The sequence below is a fragment of the Formica exsecta genome, unplaced genomic scaffold (assembly GCF_003651465.1).
Source record: "Formica exsecta isolate Colony F162 unplaced genomic scaffold, ASM365146v1 scaffold370, whole genome shotgun sequence".
In the NCBI taxonomy this organism is placed as follows: domain Eukaryota; kingdom Metazoa; phylum Arthropoda; class Insecta; order Hymenoptera; family Formicidae; genus Formica; species Formica exsecta.
In genome coordinates, this window is record NW_021850942.1 from 224,626 (window position 1) to 244,984 (window position 20,359).

Below are 20,359 nucleotides of genomic sequence, written 5' to 3' on the forward strand. Positions count from 1 at the left end.
TATATATATATATATATATCGAAATTGAAACTAATAACCGCATTCTACGATATTACCCATGACAATTTGCTGGAATTCAATAAAATTGCGAATTTGGCTTTGTTACGCATTATTCGCAGCCACAATGTTCAGAAGCGTTTATATTCAACCGCAGATACACTGCTATCGTGCCCACAAATTTGAAATTCCTCGCTAATAAGCGTATTTTATCAAATGCTACGTACACGTGATCGATGCTGCGAAAAAAACATATTTAATCAGTTAATCAGTGGTTAAAGCAGCGAACGGATAGAACTGTCGTTTAGTCACCAGTTAGGCATTGGAAAACGCTTATGGCAACCTCGCGAGATGGCTAAGTGTCTAGATAAACATTGAAAAACTGCTATCTAAGATAGGAATAAAGCTAACTTTTACCCCAGATGTTCCGAATATTCGCGATCCTTTGATATCTTAATTTATACCCCGTGTATTTTTCGCAGAAATTATTGATTAATTTTAAGAAACATTAAAAAAATATAAAATTATATAATTAAATAGATGTCTCAAATCTTTTAAAAAGATTGAATGTATAATATTTCGTAAGTTCTCTAATATTAAACATATTAACGAAATCCAGATTGATCTGGTATCGAGCAAAGACCTTCAAACTTTGTCGTAAACTTGCGATTTTCATTTCTCATTGGTATAAACAAACCGAGACTCCAAAGATGTTATCAGAGAAAGCATCGCGCGTAATTGCGGTCGTTAATAATTGGAATTCCTGTCTGGAAGGCCAACCGAAGGCGCACACGCCATATCAAACATCGAGTAGATGCGACCGTGCGATAGTATTTTCTTTTTTTTTCCCAACTCTCCCCGTTTAATCGTAAGCGTAAAATTTATCTTCAATTAAGGAGTGCTTCCTAAGGCGTGCAATTAATAATTCTAATTAGTATTACTAGGCGAGTATGCGCTTTATCTAGATGACTATCGGATTTCCTCCGGAAATATTCCATCACGATAAACACCCAAGGATCTTCCATAAGCAAAGCGTAATTTCCTAATCGAAACCGTGATCAGTTTCAATAATCAATCGCGCCTCGACCGATTGCGTTTCGATCTGAAACGCGATACAATGATTCTAAGCGGAGCTGAGCGGATTATCCGGTTTCTTTCTTCGCATTTGCCTTGTATCTCGCTCTTCATTCGGCCGTAATATATGAAATATACTTGTGCCGCGGAATTTCCGCCATAGAGATTCCTGGATATTCATCATGATTATTTCTATCTACCCGCGAGCTCTTTTGCAATGTGCTGTGAGACGTAAACAGAAAAAGGGACTAGGCGAATGAGAGTAGTGCCGGGTATTAATTAAATACCGTTCCTGCACATAATGTATACCGAAAGCGTCCAGAGAGCAAAGCCCTTTTTTTTGCGCTTCATATTTCACTGGGAAAAAAAGTGAGAAGAGAATCAAACGATTGTTACACTCGTTGCAAGATTTAAACATTAATTCTCTTAATGTCGATGCAATTCATATCTCTATAGTAAAATTTTTATAAAATTAACTTCTTCTCTCAAATGTACAAATTCTCAATCTACAGTATATAATCATATAACAAAGAATCTCTGAGATTCGTGGAATAATCTCGCGAAATTAAAAAGATGTACTATTTGTAAAACACGATTGTTGTGTGTGGGCATGATTATTATTTTCATCCGTGTACAAAATATTTGCAGGTTTACCGCACGCGTACGGTGAGAATTCGAGATATTTTTGCATTCTTCTTCCTGAGATACAAAACTTCTTATTCCCAAGCAAAATACGAGGGACCACCCTATACGATACTACCCTATTGTTTCTCAGTTCCTTTGACGATGGCATCGCGCAGTGCTTTCTCATTGTCACGGTAACGTCACGTGCACCGAGACGGAAGTTTCCATTGCGCTGCAAGAAAGATCCAGACATCGAGAGTCGAGCTTCGCGACGATAATCCTCACAGTGCGCGAAAGACGGTAAGAAGAATGTCAATTAAGCGACTTCAGTGATGTTTCCGAGTGTCCGAGCGACACCGGCTTCCATCTCATCCTCTTCCATTTTTCCGTCCTTTCTCTTTGAAAGTAAACCGACAGATCGTTAAGGGAATATCACTCGCTTACCGGAGCAGAAAAGCATGCATAATTCGAAGGCTGTCTAAAGAAGGCCCAGCTCCGTGCTGGTTCGCGTGGTCGAAACCGTTTCCGGCGACCGTTCGCTCCGAGGATTTACGTTCTCGCGCACGGAGTATGATTTCGGAAATGACTACATGGTAGATTGATTATCATAAAAGATGAATAGAATAGGCGACCTATAAGTTGGTCAAAGACACCGCAATCGCAATTGCGTTACGAGCTAAATTCATTATTCATCGGATCGCCGATGGTTATAAATTCACTTTATCTGTCGATGTAAGATAGGATCGCAATGTATCAACAAAGATGCATTTGTCAATTCTCAAATTTTGATGGGACGTGTTAGATCATTCATCGATATAATCCGAATCTGACATTGAGCTATAGACCGCTTGTTTGTTTTTAAAGATGAAAAATAAAATCAATATGCTGTTTTTTACCCTATTGTTTCTCAGTTCCTTTGACGATGGCATCGCGCAGTGCTTTCTCATTGTCACGGTAACGTCACGTGCACCGAGACGGAAGTTTCCATTGCGCTGCAAGAAAGATCCAGACATCGAGAGTCGAGCTTCGCGACGATAATCCTCACAGTGCGCGAAAGACGGTAAGAAGAATGTCAATTAAGCGACTTCAGTGATGTTTCCGAGTGTCCGAGCGACACCGGCAGTAAAACGAAGGGTTTCGTAGTGGAGACGGAAAGGTGGAATGTAAAAAGAAGGGACGAGATACATAGGGTGGAAAAAAGAAAACTTCGAATTTCCACTTTCTTTCGACCTTACGCTTATCGATTATCCCTCGCCTTATAGTTGCTATTGCGTGATGTGCATAACTTTCTGCTTTCTACGTGAATTTTTTTATTCAAAAATATGTTTAGGAGAATTCTTCACTACTTGTCAATTTCATTACATAAGTTTTTCCTCGTCCTTCGTGTGCTCAACATAATAAGAAGCTGAATAAGCAATTTAATCCGCGCGATTGATAATGAAGGAATAATCGGTAAAGCTTATGATAAAAGAAAGCACTCTGTACACTCATTAATTATTCGCGGCGGGAAGACTTTGTGAAATTGCGCAAGTTTTCCCGCAAGGAGGTGGCAGGAGAGGCCACGGGGGAGACGATCGTTTTCACGAACTCTTGTTTCTAGAGCCGAGACTCATTTAACTCGGTTACGAACACAAACACGCTGTTAACAACCCGCATCGGAGGATCAAAGCCTCTTAAAGTGATTTCCTGGTCGCGGCATGGAATCGTCGGAGAATTCCTGTAATGATGTCTAATGAAATCAGACCCATACGAGACAAGCTTAAATGTCAGAGAGTTTTTCAGTCTGCCCATTGTGTATTTTGCGGAAAATGTCATGTGTGTTCCGAAATAAATTTTAAATACTATCCACCTTATTCGAGATGCAAATAACACTATGTTGCAAATAATTTTATTATGTATTATAGTATAATAAATGTTAATGTTTAATTTTCGAAATACAAGAAAGATACACGATTCGCTTTGATTTTCGATTATAATGCTGCTATAAAGTACATTTAATTCATTCGCTCAATGGGGGCGTTGAAAATTTAAATTACGCCATGCGAACGAGCGAGAACATGGCCATTAAAACCGATAACGTGCAATTTAATTTAGGGCGAGCGTATGCTCATGTTAATTACGAAACACTTTGCTACCATAATGGTCCACGCGTTCTTTTTTTTTAACATTACCTGATACGATTTTACAGCATTAAAACCGCTTTAATTCTGGATAAATAAGCTATTTTCGAATGAGTTTCAAAATAATAGTATAGATAGCATAAATTGCTATATAAATTGCTTAAAATTTGTTCTGAAGATATGATGTCATAATTTCGCGAATACTGTAATAAAATCTATGGATTGTGATTACTATGCAATTTTACGGACGATGATATTTAGATATTATAATCACTGCGCTTTCTATTATTTTAAAAGAGAAAAAAAAATCATAAAATGGTTTCTTTTCTAGAAATAGAACAAAGACAAGAAGCTCTCTCTCTATTCATGATTTTATTTGCAAAATTTTCCTAAATGCGACAATGCCAAAGTGGTATCAAACAAGTAATGTTGGTATAAGGTTGTTAGAAACTGCAATAGAGCCGGAATAATATGCAGAGAGAGACACGTATTGCAACTTTTGCGATCAAGGTGAAACTGTGCGAGACTCATATGCGTGAATCTTTAAAATTTACGGAACGGCATTGTTATATACGATGCGTCTCTCGTTTCGCTCATAATTACATTCATTTGTCGATTATCAAGTTTAATCTATCTCACCTTTCCCCCACTTTAGAATCCTTTTTTTACCATCTTAGCGCGGATATTGTACTTTTCAAAAAGAAAAAAAATCCTGTTCCATCCAAAAACCTTCTCCTCTTTTTACTTCTACTCCTCTTTCTTTCCGTCATTGTCTCAAGTCGTCAAATTAATCTTAATTAATTACGATGTTGCAAAATGTGCTCCGGATGATTGAAAACTCTATTAATTACGTTGAAATTTTAAAAATGATACACAGAGGTAGTAGAAGGAGGACATGGATAGGGACCACTTACCCTATCAATCGCATTCACCTCGATTCTATAGCCGCGAAAGAAGCCTCTCCGTGAAATTGGCATCGATCTGTTCCTGCTTTTATCGTTCCGGCGAAATTTCAGTGTCTACCGCCGTACACGACGTGAGACTATCGCGTGAGCGCTCCTTTTTTAATCCCGATGCAGGTAGAAATTCTCCGAAAGGCTCCGACGACGACTTCCCCGGAGAAATGTCTCGTCTCTCCTGTGTCTCACCCCATGACCCTTTTTCTTCTACCATCTTAGCGCGGACCACTGTACCTTTTCAACCCTCCGTTCCATCCAAAGCCTCCTCCTCCCCCCTTTCCTCCTCCTTCACCCTTCTCTGTTTCCGTCGTTGTCCCAAGTCGTCCATTCGTTTTCCAGCCTCCCTCGCCCTTCCCGTTCATACTACCCCTTTTCTCACTCTCAAGTTAGCCTTCTCGCTTTTATCGTTGAAGGCAGCAGATTTTCCTCATTTTACTTTTCAATCTCACGAAAGATGCGATTTTCTTCCTCATTTCCACTCTGACAATATTGAGGGAGCGCCGTTGGAGTAAAGAGAGAACAGAACCGGCAGTTCTAGAACTTTGTCGACAGTATCGTCGAGAAATGGAATACGAATGGATGGGCGAAAAGAGGAAGGGTGCGGCACACTAATCTGTCTATCTATCAGCTGTTAGTATTAGCGCGCCATTAGAGAATACGATTTGCTCTAACGACTACGAGCGATTAAATCGTCGTTTAAACGTTGCCAACTGCGAAGGCACAACGTGTTTCGAATTCGTTCCATTTTCTTGAGTTTACTCGCATTTTGAGCTTATTCGTAATTACATTGCTACAAGAGAATTTTAAAAGAAAAACGAAATTTCTCGCCTTTGACTTACCTCCAATACATGTTCCGCTTGATTCTCGCGATCGAGCTTTCTGCCGCTGGTGCTGATGAGACCTGTAACAATGAATGCAGTAGCGATTAGGAAAATGTCCGATCATTAATAACGCGATAAATGACGATCGAAAACGGGATATCTATTCGGGCAGGATAATAAAACGGTGGCACTTTGCACGATGATTCTCCCCTCGATAAAATCCCGCACAGAGGAGATACAGAGGAGTACAATTCTCGAATTGCGGGCGAATGGAAGAACCTCCATTACCGAGACAAAGATCGGCCCGATGAAACAAACTCGACGAAATTACAACGTTCAGATTTTGCGGCGCGGAGTACCTTGTCGTCTCTTTCAACCGCTGCGATATCGAGCTTTATTTTAACGTCGCACGGACGTACAGCCCTTTTATCATGGGCGTGGACATCGCCCAAAACTCAATTGGGCAAAAATTCGCGGACATGAAGTTACTGACGTTCGAGAAAAATTCTTCCAATTTACTACGTACTTTACGAGAAACGAATCAAAAAAGGACGAACGCTCGCAAATGCGTTCCTAAATTTGGCAAAATAAAAGATGTTTTTATAAAAGAATTAACTGGAAATATAAAAAAATATTTTTAAAAGGACATAAGTACGGTGTAGAGTTTGTCTAATGGAGGTGCGCGTGAAGCCTACACAGAGATGCAAGCGCGACGCTTCAACAAAGCGACACCGTCAGACAAAAAAAAGGAAGCCATGAATAGCGGGCGCGCAACCGCGTTGTATAAAGGCAAGAGCGGCTTTTTTGTATTAGTCTTACGGCTTCCGGTGTGTGACGGCCTAGATTTTATATTACACCGCGAGCTGCTAATCGAGTTACAAGGAAGCCGTTGTCGTTCCGCTCGGAGCCACGATCCGCCGCGCCGACAAGGCAGTGCTGACTCTCATAACTTTCGCTTTGCGGCCCCGTTATCATCAGCGTGGCGTGAATCCGAACTCGTACAACTGATACGTACGAAGCACTGCCATTAAAACAAACTAGTTTCACGTTTTCGTTGAGCCAAACGCTTCGTCCGCGTACTGAAGCGTAGGGTAAGAGGGCACCGTTATTAGAGCCGCGGTAGAACGAAAATGCAGAAACGCGAGGTGCGGAAATATGAATCATCTCAAATCTAATCTTCCTTGTTATTTAATCGAATTCGCCATTTCGAGCGAATTGATTAATCGCTCGATCCTTTTTTCTCGAATTTTATCGACAATTTCGAATGTAGCGACTTTTGGACGCGCGCATACTTTCCTTTTTATCTCTAAATAGAAAGCATGAGAAAAGGGGACGAAGACCGGAAAGACGGGCGGGAGCGGAAGTGCCGCGATGGACAGGAAAAAAGGGGAATTGAGGGAAATGGCGTTCGATCGTGCCGCGAACGTACAAGCGACCCTCGGCGCTGTAGAGCGCATTTAAATAATTGCTTTTCGTTTTCGTTCCTCACCCTCTGGATCGCGTCGAACCCGAGGGTTCGCCCCGACCTGATACGAATGCACACCCACGCACCCTCGCGCACGCGTGCACACGCGCGCGTTATTGCCAGCAGCGTGTTTGACCGCGAATAAGCCCGGAACAAAAAATTCGTTATCGGAAATCAGAGTGCGGGATCAGGCGAAATTATTTACGATATTATCCGCGACGCGGACAACACGATCGCAGGATGGTATAGCGATGCTGAATGAGAGTTTCGACAGGCGTAACGATGAATTTATTTTCTGTCGCGCGCGTGGATCCCAATGGACGTTTTGAGAGGACGTTTCTCGTGAAACGCTCGACGGAGTAATATTTTATGATGATAATGAAAAATACTGCGAGAGATAACGGGCTTCCGGAGCAACTTCCGGAATATCGTTTAAAAGACCGCTCGTTGAGAAAGTTTTTTATCGGAATTACTCCCTTATGACAAACCAAGATTATCTGTCTTTCACGAGGTTTTATGAAATTTGCCTAGGTCTCGCGCCTATATTAAAGAAATTGCGAGTATTTTATGGCACGAATAAAAGTCAAAGGGTTGATTAACTAGGTCAGCATGGAGCGTTCTAAAAAATCGAGACTCTTGTCGATGACATTTTGAGAATTATACTTATAGATATAGAGTATTCCATTACGTAAAAATAACACGTGTAAAATTTTTACGAGGGCGAGAGAGAAAATATTTTGATATTTTGTCACAATCTCTTGTCAGTTTCGCTGCCCTTATTAAAACATCGAGGCGCGTTAATCGAATCGAATTGCGATCGTTTATAACAATAACAGGACGCGAGCAATCAGCGACGTATATCCGTGATATAAAATCTCACATTTTTTTCATTTTTCGCGTAATTAATGAAATTAGTCGGACATACACGCGGAGCCGTTTAACAAAAAGCCTGGGATTTTTAAAAGCGACCCGCGGAGCACGGGCCATCAAAGCTTAGTGAGTTTAATTAATACCGCGTTTTACGTCCTATTTACCCGTTATATAACGGCACACGAACGAGGGGAGAGGAAGGGAAAAAAAGAGAAGAGGGGAAACATATTTTTGCAATGTGGCAACGTGTGTTACGCGCCAAAAGCGCGATTAACTGCGCGATTAGTTACACGGGGGTCGTGTGACGCTTACGATGGCAACGTGCTGTTCGTTCGCTCGTGTAAGCTCGTTCCCGCGGGCGAGGTCGTATTACTCGACCAAGATCTATCTAATCTAATTTCGTACTGCCGTATAACACCACCATTGTTCTCCATCGTCGTATCTTACGCTACGTGCCACTATAACTAGAGAGACCCCGCGTGCGAGTGCGCCGGTTAACACCTGAGATATGTCCAAACCTTCTCATGTATCGCGTTATGTTCTGTCCGAAATATCTTGTTACGAAAAGCACATACACGCTGGCATTCGTAACTAAATCGTCAAAGACTCGAAAAGAGGATATTATTTCATTGCCTCTATTCGAAATTCAGAAGAATGTTATTGCCTTTTTAACGCAACACGTGACTCCTCTGTACGTTTACGAAACTTTTATTTGCATGCATCAGGCTATAGTCTTGGATTGTAAAACAACACACTGCCTCGCGCCACATAATAATGTTAATGAGGGCGGAGAAACGACGGTGTGTAATCATAAAGCACGTGCATGCGATATACCGTGACGCGTTATTTCAGCGTGCATTCTAGGGCGCATGATAGAGTGTAGCTTTTTGCCGGGCTGACCTTTTCCATCGACATCGCCCCTTTCTCGCGCGACGTTCTGGGAGATTAAAAAAAAAAAACCTCGGTCTCTCCTTGCTTGTTATCGGGCGTTTGCGAAAATTGATCGAAAGACCGCGGCCGCGGATGATTGATGTTGCGCGGAATGCGCGCGAGGATGCAAAAGAGGGTGACCGCGCGTAGCGAAAGCGAAGGGGATGCATTAATCGAGTGACCCGGTGATTTAATTGCGGAAACGAGCTCCTGGCCTGGGGCCGCTCTCTGCAAAAAGGCGATACGCTTTTACAGCGAAGATCCTCCAATAAAAGCAGAGAAACAATGTTACAATTAAGTCGCGCGACACACCATGCTTCAGCAAAAACGATTGGTTTAAAATCAATTTAGGATAGATTAACACATATAAATAAGACGATGTAAAATGAGAAGACAATAAATCAGAAAATATGTATGACGAAATTAATTAGAACCAAACTTATTAAATAAATTAAATAAAAAATTAATTAACATTGCTAATAATTAGAACTTTATAAGAAATGAAAGAATATCGTCAGAGAATCCCTAAACAAAACGCGCATAAAAAGTGCCCTCTCCTTAGCATATAACCAGAGAGGTTTCGAATTCCACTCTGGCCGTGCCTTTATAATACGATAATTACCAGTTTAATTGCACGATTATGCGTTATAGTATAACTTGAGCCGTAATTCATTCTGGTGAACAACGCACCATGTAATAATCCATATTGTCGTGATTAGCTAATCAGTTTCGTATTACATTGCTAGTGTCATGGAAATAAAATACGGTTACTCAAGTCTACTTTATACTATCAATAATCCTCGCATGAGTATTTACGGTAGAATTTTGTCATAAAGTTTAAAATTAGTGTTGCGTTTAAAAAGAAATTTTTGTTCGCGTGTCGATCGGAAATTAAAATTGCATATAATTAACTATCTACATTTCGCTTGTTTGTTGTAAATTTACTGACTTAGCTAGAGATACAGTGTAACTAGATCCGAAACGGACTTTGGAGAATACAAGACTAGATCTTACGAGGAGTATCGCATATCCAGTAGTTTGTTTGAGCCCACGGCGAAACTCCACAAGATATCGTATAATACCGTCATTAAGAAATACCGCAATCGTTCTATTACATGCATAGCCTCCCGACAAAGCATAATAATACCAAGTAAATATGAACCTGTGGTATGTTTGTGCCACGAAGGAGCGAGCCGGCGATACATCGCGCGAAAGTAAAAATAACGCAGATATAAACTGTTTATATAGTTGTAGCTTAATTGATCGTAATGCATAAAGGCGGATAATTGGATGCAATCAGCCGCGAGCTCAGCTGTCGCAAAAATCGAGCGACGTCGATAAACAACAACGCGTCTATAATAATCCCGCCAGACGCGCGAAAAGAGGCTATGCAACGATCGATCCGCAAAAAAAAATCGACGATACCTCTTCTTCGACAACGGTGGAAACCAATTTAGTCGACGTTACATGAAATTTGGGAACTATCTACCCGTTGCACTACGCGCACTAATTGCTGTCGCTGGAGTGGCATCGCCGCTGGGATGAAACCGGGGACAAGAGTCGGCGGCGTTAATAGTTTCCGATACAACAGCAAACTCGCGAGATATATGATATCTATATTTTTATTGTTTAACAATCTGTTTCGATTTCATATTAACGTTCCTGTTTATATTATACATAGACTTGTTTATTTCAATAATAATTGTATGGCGTGCACAATAATTATATATATAATCTATAATTTATAATTTTATAATAATATAGAATGTTGAGAAAAAAATATACCCTGCATATTAATATATGTGAAAGAATATCTAAATATTCGATGTAATATAAACGATGTAACAACGAGAGAAAAAATATTAGTGAGATTTCTGATATATTTTTTTTTCATTTGTTTTATATAAATATAATTACAATTAAACTATGAGTATAGGCTCTCAAGATCAGTACTAATTAACATACAAATAGCAATTTAGAACCAGCGCTGGTTTCGAAGCGCATACTTTATATTAGTTATAAATTAGACATTAATTATAAATTAGACATTAAATGTATAATTTATAACTAATATAAAGTATGCGCCTCGAAACCAGTACTGGCTCTAAATTGTTATTTGTATGTTAATTAGTAAATATAACTAAATAAATAAATAAATAAAAAGTTGAGCAAAAAATAATTATCATGGCATAAATACATTTTAATTTTTCGCGACAAAGGTTCGATAATAGTTATGTCAAGAATACAAGACTCGCGCATGAACGTTATTTCATCGATGATAACCCAATGGTATTCGCAGCAGACACGATTGATCGGTTATAACCGTAGTATTTTTCGTTTTACGTATAGCAAAAAGCGACCGCAATATGTATATCGAGCCGTGTTTTATTCCCCTTTAAGGCACGTTCGGTCGAATACTTGTCCGATTTTTTTCCTCGTATGTGAAATACGCGACGACGAGCCAGGCCAAGTTTTGCACAATCCCGCACATTAAAAGTTTCGCGGATGAATAGCGCGCAAAGGGGGATTGGCCAGCTGGCGAAGTGGAAGTTTCCGGGATTGGTCGACGACGATGAATATAAATCAAATGTCGGCTGACTTTTTCCATTGTGAAGCATCTCCCGGTATAACTGACTCTCATTTTGCGTACTAATATCGATCGCAAACGACTTTCGAAGAATGCAGAATGTCCGTTGTTTGCGATGAAAATGCCTGGCTGGATGCCAGAAAACCGGTATAATCTCGACGAGTTCAGATTTGAATTATATAAACGGAACTCTAATGTCTATTTTAATAAACTTCTCTCTTTTAATGTTTTTTATCGCTTAAAAATTTTTATTTTATCACTAACTTTGCGCAGTATTTTTACGTAAGCTTCCAGCATTGAAAAATTGCGATTTCATTTCCTACAAGTTACTTTTTGTTTCTGCGTGTTTGTAATTCATATATTATTTCGTCACATTAAACATAACTGCCTGTTACGTTATTTATAGAGGTTCTAAAGTTACAAAGGCATGACGCTGTCCTAGATCTAACGAGCTTGCGAGATAGGCACTCTCATCGTTTTATAATTCCCGAGCGTCTCACGCGAGGAGAAACGCTAAGCGAAACGATAAAGGGACTGATGAATATGGATCGACGTTCGATCACTTGAATTTGCATGCACGGCCAGGTGAGGCAAGAACAACGTATCTTTAGACGTGCCTATATATCGACGGAATGCATTATTACGTCTCGTCCGTGAGGCACGTCAACGGAATAAAGATGGATCGCGCGCGCCTCTCTCTCTCTCTCTCTCTCTATCTGTCGAGAACATAATTTTCTATATATTACGCCTACAATACTACGGAACCATCGGTGATATGTATCGCCGGGTCATTCACAAGGAATCGATATCTCGACCTATCCCTCGATTCGACGACCGGTAACGAAGATGAAGATTCGACCGAGACTCCTTTCACACAGAAGCAACCAATCTCCTGGTTCCGCGTAACGGATCTATTAAAACTCTCGTCCGGCGAAATTGAGCTCATTACCGGCTGCTACCGGGTGTGGCTAAAGACCCGTCATCCTGATCCTGCCGCGAGACCGTATTATTTCGCCGCTGATGCGATACGAGCCGCGCCGCGCCATGCCGAGAGCTCGAAAGACTCACCGGTGGTGGAGTTGATGAGAAAATAACCCTCCGGATTGCCGCTGCTGATGGTGAAGACGAATTGCTGGGGCGAGACGTCGCGATCAAAGGCGCGGATCTGCAGGACGCTCACGCCGGCGGGCGAGTTCTCCGGCACGGAGGGATAGTAGACCGGAAGTTCGGTCAGCGGCGTGTTATCGTTCTCGTCCAGCACCTCGACGTAAACCTGCACACGCACGGAGAGTCGGCTTTGAATTATCCGTTAAATAAAAACGCGTGCGAAATTTATTTGCGATCGTAAGAAAAAGGCAAAATAAAATCGCGTCGTTTATTTATAATTCTTAGATTACCGCGATAGTTTTCCTTTACACATTAACTATTTTTTATACATTAATTATTTTTTATCATTAAATTAAATTTTATCATTAATTTTTATATTTACATGTATTTTTCCAAATTTACGAAGATATTTGTAAGACATGGAACGAAATTTATTGCTTAAGGAAAACGAAAAAAGATATAAAATCGAAATAAAAATACATGACATTTATAGCGCATCGAGTATAAATGATAGCATTAATTCCTTTACAAGAATACGATTTTGCGATTTTTTTCGGAAATCTCTAAAAATTACAAAATCTCGAAACTTACTTGCAGACTGGAACTCAATGGAACGACTCCATGATCCTGGGCGTAGACTGTCAACCAGTATCCCCTTTTTGTCTCGACGTCAAGCACAACTTTCGTCCTGATGTTTCCTGCAACAAGTATAGAATCGTGCAATTAACTCTCGGGAATGGAAATGTGAACATGACGTGCGAACGAACACGTCGCGATAATAACACTTGATCATCTATCTTTAATAATTTAAAAGAATTATCAATTTTCATTTCACGATCAGATACTATCTTGTATAATGAAATATATCTCAGGTGTACCCGTCAGGCGGCTTTTGGTATCAATATTAAAAATACGAAATAAAATCGTGAGACCTTTTGCACTCTCGCATTCGATATCCACATATCAAGACTCAAAATGAACGGAAAGCGGCCGGTTCGCGAACGGAAAAAAAAAAAAGGAGGCAGCGATATTTATTTCTCCACCTTGTGCAAAGTGGTCAGCAACAAGAGAGCCGAGAGGTATGCACGTCATCGCGCATATGCGTGCACCAACCGAGTGCGCGCGAACACGTCTTCGACACGGTTTTTTGCCGCGAATTCGCCGGATGCACCGGCGGTTTCTTGCTCGCGACCGATATTCCGCGTTCCGCGCTTCTCCTCGCGGTTTGTTTAATCATCGCCGGGATTAAAGAACGGCGGTATAAACGGCGGCTGGTGTCCGATTACGTTCTCGCGGCGGGAGTACCGGGGAGAGGAAGAATCGTAAAAGCCGTGGCCTCTTCGCTTACGATTTTTGGCGTCGATAATCAACGTCTTCCTCACGTCCGCGAGGTTTCGGTCGTCGTGCAATTAGCGAGACATCGAACTCGACGTTTCAACCGACGTCGATCGCCGACCGGGATAACGGACTCTCGATCGTCGAGTCTACCGGAACGTTAATTAATGAGCGTTAATTAGAAATCCGGGATTCGTAAGGATCGCCGCATGAATCATAAATTGTTCTTCCGGGGAGTTTTACCCACGCTCGTTTCTCTCTCCGCGCGTGTAACTTCGTACACTCGTATCACGATGTTGCGAATGCGCATCTTTGAAAAATGCACGCTGAGCCTCCTGTTAAGCGGTGGCATGCGAGATGGTTTTGTTGCCGCTTTTTCCTTGCAGCTTCCGCGCATCGTGTGCATGCTCAAATCCTAGCTGCAGTTTTCGTTGCAGGCTCTGTCCGTCTCGAGTTAGTGTACATGACAAGGGAAAAAAGGAGTACATATTTTATAATTTCCTTTATGTTGTGTAATCGCGTATACGCTGTTCGTTATAATTTTTTAGGGAAGGAATATTATATCACGAATAAAATATATTTCGCCATGCGCTATTTAATATTATCATCATTAAAAAATGCGACTTTAAATGAGGGCGAAAAAATTAGCTCCTCGACGATTAACTAAATATACCGTGGGAATTGTTAAATCTTAATTAACCGCAAATGAACGTTGCCATATATATAATGTGATGCGCTGCTATATTTCATCTCCCCCTTATACCATCGTTACCTTCGCGTTATACGTTCTTCTGTTCGTTCAACTAAAGCAGATGAAAACACGCGCTTAATAGAGGGCGAGCCGGCAAACGCATAAAATTTAGTACCGTAAACGCGACTTATATACAGCATTCACCGTCGTCATATAACGAAAGAACGAGCCTGGGCAACATGGTTCTGAGATTACAAAAATGAATTTTCTCGTAGTCTACGATGTAATTCCTACAAAAGAAAGAATATCCGACGGTCCGGTTGTCTCGAGAAACAATCTGCGACGATACGAAATGCAGATTTTTCCAAGAGGCATAACTCCCTTCTTGTTTCAATAAAAGTCGCGCAAATAAATATTCATTAAATGTTTAACCTCTCATGAATAACGCATGTGCTATAAATTGAGAAGAATGTTGGTTTGCGAAGAAATTTCTCGGTTCGCGGAATAATTTAGCACTTATTATTTTTGAAATTACGGAGATTCGATATTTACAAAGAGGTATTCGAGAGATGCAGAAATACGCACGATAAGTAGGATAAGGTAAAATACGTACACATGCGGAGAGATATAGAAAATTATTTCTTAAGAAATATTTTGTCGCGCGTATCCACATCCGTCCCAAGCGCATCCGCATCCGCAATCCGAGCTGCGAAATGCAGTCACGTTGTATTTCAATCGGATCTCATCACGATGAAGTACGTGGATACGTTGGCAACTCTCCCGGGTTCCTTCATGCTCATCCATCTGTTCAGATAGCTGATGAAGGCGCGCGTAGCATTTAATAGCGCGCCGGGGATCGTATTTAATGTGTGCTTGCGCGCGGATTGCGCGACAAACTCCCGCGATGAGAGCGAAATACAGCGACACACGGTATTATCAATGCAGTATAACGAAATTGCAAATTCACAAGATATTTGCCAGTGCTTTACAATTACATTGGACATATTCATAGCTGCAAACCTCGTGTAGAATGGCCGGAAGGATTTTATTCGAGAAAAAGATTAAGTTCTGCTCGATATCTTTATTCGTTCGTGGTTTATTGATGACTGATGACTTATTGTCTCGCGACAACCGGTACGGTTGTCACTAAGGTCAATATATATGTACATCTCTACAAAAACAAATAAAAGATTTGAAAAGTTTCCTACACTCGTAACGATTTTTATGTGTAATATGAGAAAATTAAAGCTAGAAATAAAATACGTATCACGCGATGTTTCTAGATACACGTATCGTATTGCGAGAGAAAAGGAACAGTAATCACGACAGCTGGTTAGCGATTTTTCCTCGCGCGAAACTTTTTCAGCTCGGTAAGAAGAACTCGGCATTCGACGGAGCTGCTTGGCGGAAACGGTCGATGGCTTTCCGAATAGAGAACGTGCCGCTATAATCGAACCCTCGGTCGTTTAATTTTTGGCCTCGAGAGCTGCTCCTTTCTCTCTTTCGCTCTTTTCATCCGGTCTTATCCGTCCTTCGTCCGTTACTCTCATCTTTCCTGAGAAATTTCTCCGAGTCTTAAACGCGACCTCGTGTCCGTCTGATCGTTAACCTAGATTCGTTACCGATATCTTCGGCATCATCTCGTTGGCGATACGCGACGTGAACGTTCGCGAAGCGTTAACAACGACTATCGTTCTCTCGACTGATCATCGTTGAGAGATGATTGATGCTCGATCGGATATCAAGGATTAATGAACGCTTGAAAAGCTGCAGCGCGAAAATTGATTATACCAATTGGAGCTTTATCTATTTCGCTGCTAGCATTGGAGATAGTGCTACGATTCATCAGAAATGGTTCAATTTTATTTAGTGCGCATTAGTAAATATAATGTCAGTAAAGGATATAAAATAACTACTATAAATTGAAGATAGCTCCGTCAATCTTGACGTATAAACGTTCAAATATGATCTGTCTGTAGATGTCTGAGGCTTTAAAACCTCTTTACGTACGTTGAAACGACCGTACTATTTTTGTGATATCAGCACTAATTAAATTATAATCTGGAGGATTTTAAACGCAACAAAAAGTTTCACGGGATTTAAACGCGAAAGGCAGGATTAATAGAGAAAGTTGACAAATAAAGACTTTCGAGATATACTTTTTTGCGATTACGAAAGTTCTTTTACTACTATAATCCATTTTCCCTCCATCTCAGCGCAAGAAAATTGTATCATACAAAGTTTAACATTTCGCGAATGCACACAGTACGAAAAAAAAATTCGAGCAAATTCCACATGCTATAATACGTTATCGCTCCTAATTAACTTTACATATTATTCGTGCGTAGAAGTCGCACACATTTAACGAGAATGTTGAGGAAAAAATACAAACTATAAATCACTAGTGTATAAAAGTGGGCCACTAGAAACGAAATTACGAGATATACGTGCCCGCTCAACCGGATTTCTCGGTACGCTCGAGATTCAGATTGCCGGGAGCATATCGTCAACAATTCGATTGAAATGCGTTTCCGTGGAAAGCTTTTAACCATTAGATTCGAGTAACGGTATATACACGCATATAAAAGAGCAATATATATATACCTTCTTGACTTTGCTTGGGATATAATGTCAAGACGAATAGTAAGAGCAGTATTTCGGATAAATTGAGGGAGAGAGAGAGAGAGAGAGAGAATTTATTAGATAGGGGCATGTTTTTTTGCTGTTCTGATTAAAACACCCTTATTAATAAATGAATGTCTACTTTTCGAGAAATATCGTAAAATGAGCAAGAGTTAAGAAAAATTTTTAAATTAAATATGCAATGAAAAGATAATGATTATATATTAATAAATAATGTGAAAATTTCCACCGTTGTGGGATTTGGCACGAACCAATTATATCTTCGAACAAACATTCCACAAAAAGGAGCACGTCTTCTTTTATGATTCTTGAAACTTTTCCGTAGCTTTGCGGGACTTTGTATAGTACTTCAACAAATTATTATACCTTTAACTCTACCGGGATGTCCAATCTTCTTGCATCGTGCCCTGCACCGTTCTATCGGTGGAGATAAACGGTTCCGCGTTTTTTCCGTTTTCACAACTTTTGTACGAGCTACTTACTAGTTTGTCTTTATCTTTATAGCCCTTTCGATAGCCGACGAGCTTCTGTACCAATTTAATCCGCACTTTTATCGGAAATCTACACGAACTAATAAAAAAATATCTCGCAGACGCTAAATAACAGAATTTATGTTAGTTTTGTGTTGGTAAAGAACATTATTTTCTTTTGTTATTTCAATTTAACACAATTGATAATAATACAACGTGTTTGTTGTCTTAAAAAAAGAAAAAGATATTTCAAATATTTAATTTAAAACATTCAAAATATTCATGTACTTTAATAGCGAATAATTATTCTTTTCGATTTTGTGACATTATTTACGTAAAAATTTTAAATTACGTAAAAATTATGAGAAATATAATTGAAACGTGATAGTTAAAAAATAAATAATATTCTACATAATATAATGATCTTTTATCATAGATTACAATATATATTTGTTATGCATGGCGCATCATCAAGGTTTAATATATATGCGTAAACAGTACACAATTACCTTTATGCTCAAATACAGTTTAGATAAATTTCAAGTATTTTCGAGTGGTAATCACAATTATTTGCATAAATAAAATATAAATTTATATTCTTATATTTTGCAAAAAAATGCTTTCTCATTATATATAAATCTTATTACAATATAATGTTTCATCGTAAAAAAAACAAATAATAATTACGACCGTGCTTTAAAACAAATATGCAAACAAAACGTATGCAAATAAAACGACTCGTAAAACAGTGTAATCGGCTTTTAAGAAATATTATAATATTTTACACAAGCGTAAAATAAATTCAACCAATACGTAATTTCTATCATCAGATTTTACTTGACATCTGATATAATTTTTAGAATCTATATAATAATCTCTTTAAATATTTTCTCAAGCTTCATTTCCAAATACTTTCACAAATTCCTAAAAGACTTCTTTAAACAAGATATTTTAATTGATTTCCATCATATTAAATCAAAATCCATTTTTTCGTGCCTCGAAATATTCACACGTTTAGCATTACAACCTTCACAACATACTACGACAATTAATCGTACAAAAGCACTCGCATTTTAAGCATAAATGCCCATCATAATTTCGAAATAATCCTCATAAAAGAATTTTGAAGTTTTAAAGCGAAAAAGCGAGTGTTTTTGTCCCGTCAAGTGTTCGATAGCTCGGCCTCAATAAACTCAATACATGCCACGTACTTCAAATATGCAGCGGTCTTCCTTCGTGTTCGGATTCATCGGTTGACTACAAGCGCAACTTCCGCGTGTCGTGCTCAGGATTAATCACGTGTGTTCCTTAAGAACAGAGTCCTTCGACTGTGTCTTATCCTCTAACTCACCGACAACCGTACCGCGTGTTTACGTACAGCGTATCTAGCTATGGCGTTTGTTTATGTTTATACTGTGAACTAGCGCGCGTCACAGGGGCTTCGGATGCTATGGAACGTGACGTTGTCTACGATTCTCGACAGCAATTACGTCATCGCGCTCTCTCTCTCGTTTGCTCGTCGCAACCGTTTTCCTATCGCGCGGTGTTTTTTTCTGTGTTTGGTTGTATACAACCTGTGCCGATGTTCTCAAATATCTGTTTTCGGTGAAACAAACATTGCTACAAATCGGGTAAATACGGTAAGTTCATTAAAGACTTGGTCGCAGATGCAAACATGAATTGTACCTTATGAGATGAGTCGCGTATAAAATCAGAGATTTAGAGCGATATAAGTCGAATTTATGCGTTTGAGATAAATGCATCATAATATAATAAATAATATATATGTATATAATATACATAACATATGTATAATAACTCATACTATACCGTCATACGATAACTGTATTATGTATTTAAGTGCAGCGTAATTTTCGCACTCTACCGTGAACCATCGCGCGTCACAGGGCGGCTTCGATACTATCGAAGTGACGTTGCCTGCGATTCTCGAACGGCAATTACAGTCGTCGCGTTCACGTTCACTCGTCGCAACCGTTCTCGTATCGTGCGGTGTTTTCTTCCGTTTTTTATTGTGCAAAATGTGCGTCGATGTTCTCAAACACTTATTTTCGGTGAAACAAACATTGCGACAAATCGGGTAGATACGGTAAAATGTAATAGTGCGGATATCGGGACGAAAATTATGGAAGAAAGATTTAAGACTTGGTCGCAGGTGCGTAAGCGTTATGAATTGTACGTTATTAGATAAGTCGCCTATAAAATCAGAGATTGAGAGCAATATAAGACAAATTTATGTAGGAGAGACAAATATATAATAAATAATACACAATAATAATTATTCTCGATGCTACGGATATCGAAACTGCATGCACGCGTCTCTCTCTCTCTCTCTCTCTCTCCTTTCTTTCTCTCCTCTCTCTTTCTCTCTTTTCTTGCTTTCTCGTTCTTTTTCTCTTTCTCTTTCTCTCTACACACACATAATTTAATACAGAATGTTCTCTCTTTGAACAAAAATATTTTATTTATTACTATTATATATAGAGGAATAAGAAATATTTTATTTCACGAAATAAAATATCTCGCATGTATGCGATTCTGTAAATTAATTAAATTATTAAAATATAAAATTTATGATTATATTAAATATATATTTTTTACAGATTATTTTAACATTATTATAAATAATAAAGTTAAAAGCAACGAAG

General features: G+C 39.4%; 1 protein-coding gene across 1 annotated transcript in view; it reads right to left on the minus strand.

Moving 5' to 3' along the window:
* Positions 1 to 20,359, minus strand: part of LOC115239316 (fat-like cadherin-related tumor suppressor homolog) — a 198,444-nt gene that overhangs the window by 29,569 nt on the left and 148,516 nt on the right. The window contains exons 3-5 of the mRNA XM_029813786.1: positions 13,146 to 13,252; positions 12,516 to 12,720; positions 5,614 to 5,675 (exon numbers count right to left, since the gene is read on the minus strand). Of these exons, the coding sequence (XP_029669646.1) occupies positions 5,614 to 5,675; positions 12,516 to 12,720; positions 13,146 to 13,252 (374 nt within the window). The remainder of the gene's footprint in view (positions 1 to 5,613; positions 5,676 to 12,515; positions 12,721 to 13,145; positions 13,253 to 20,359) is intronic.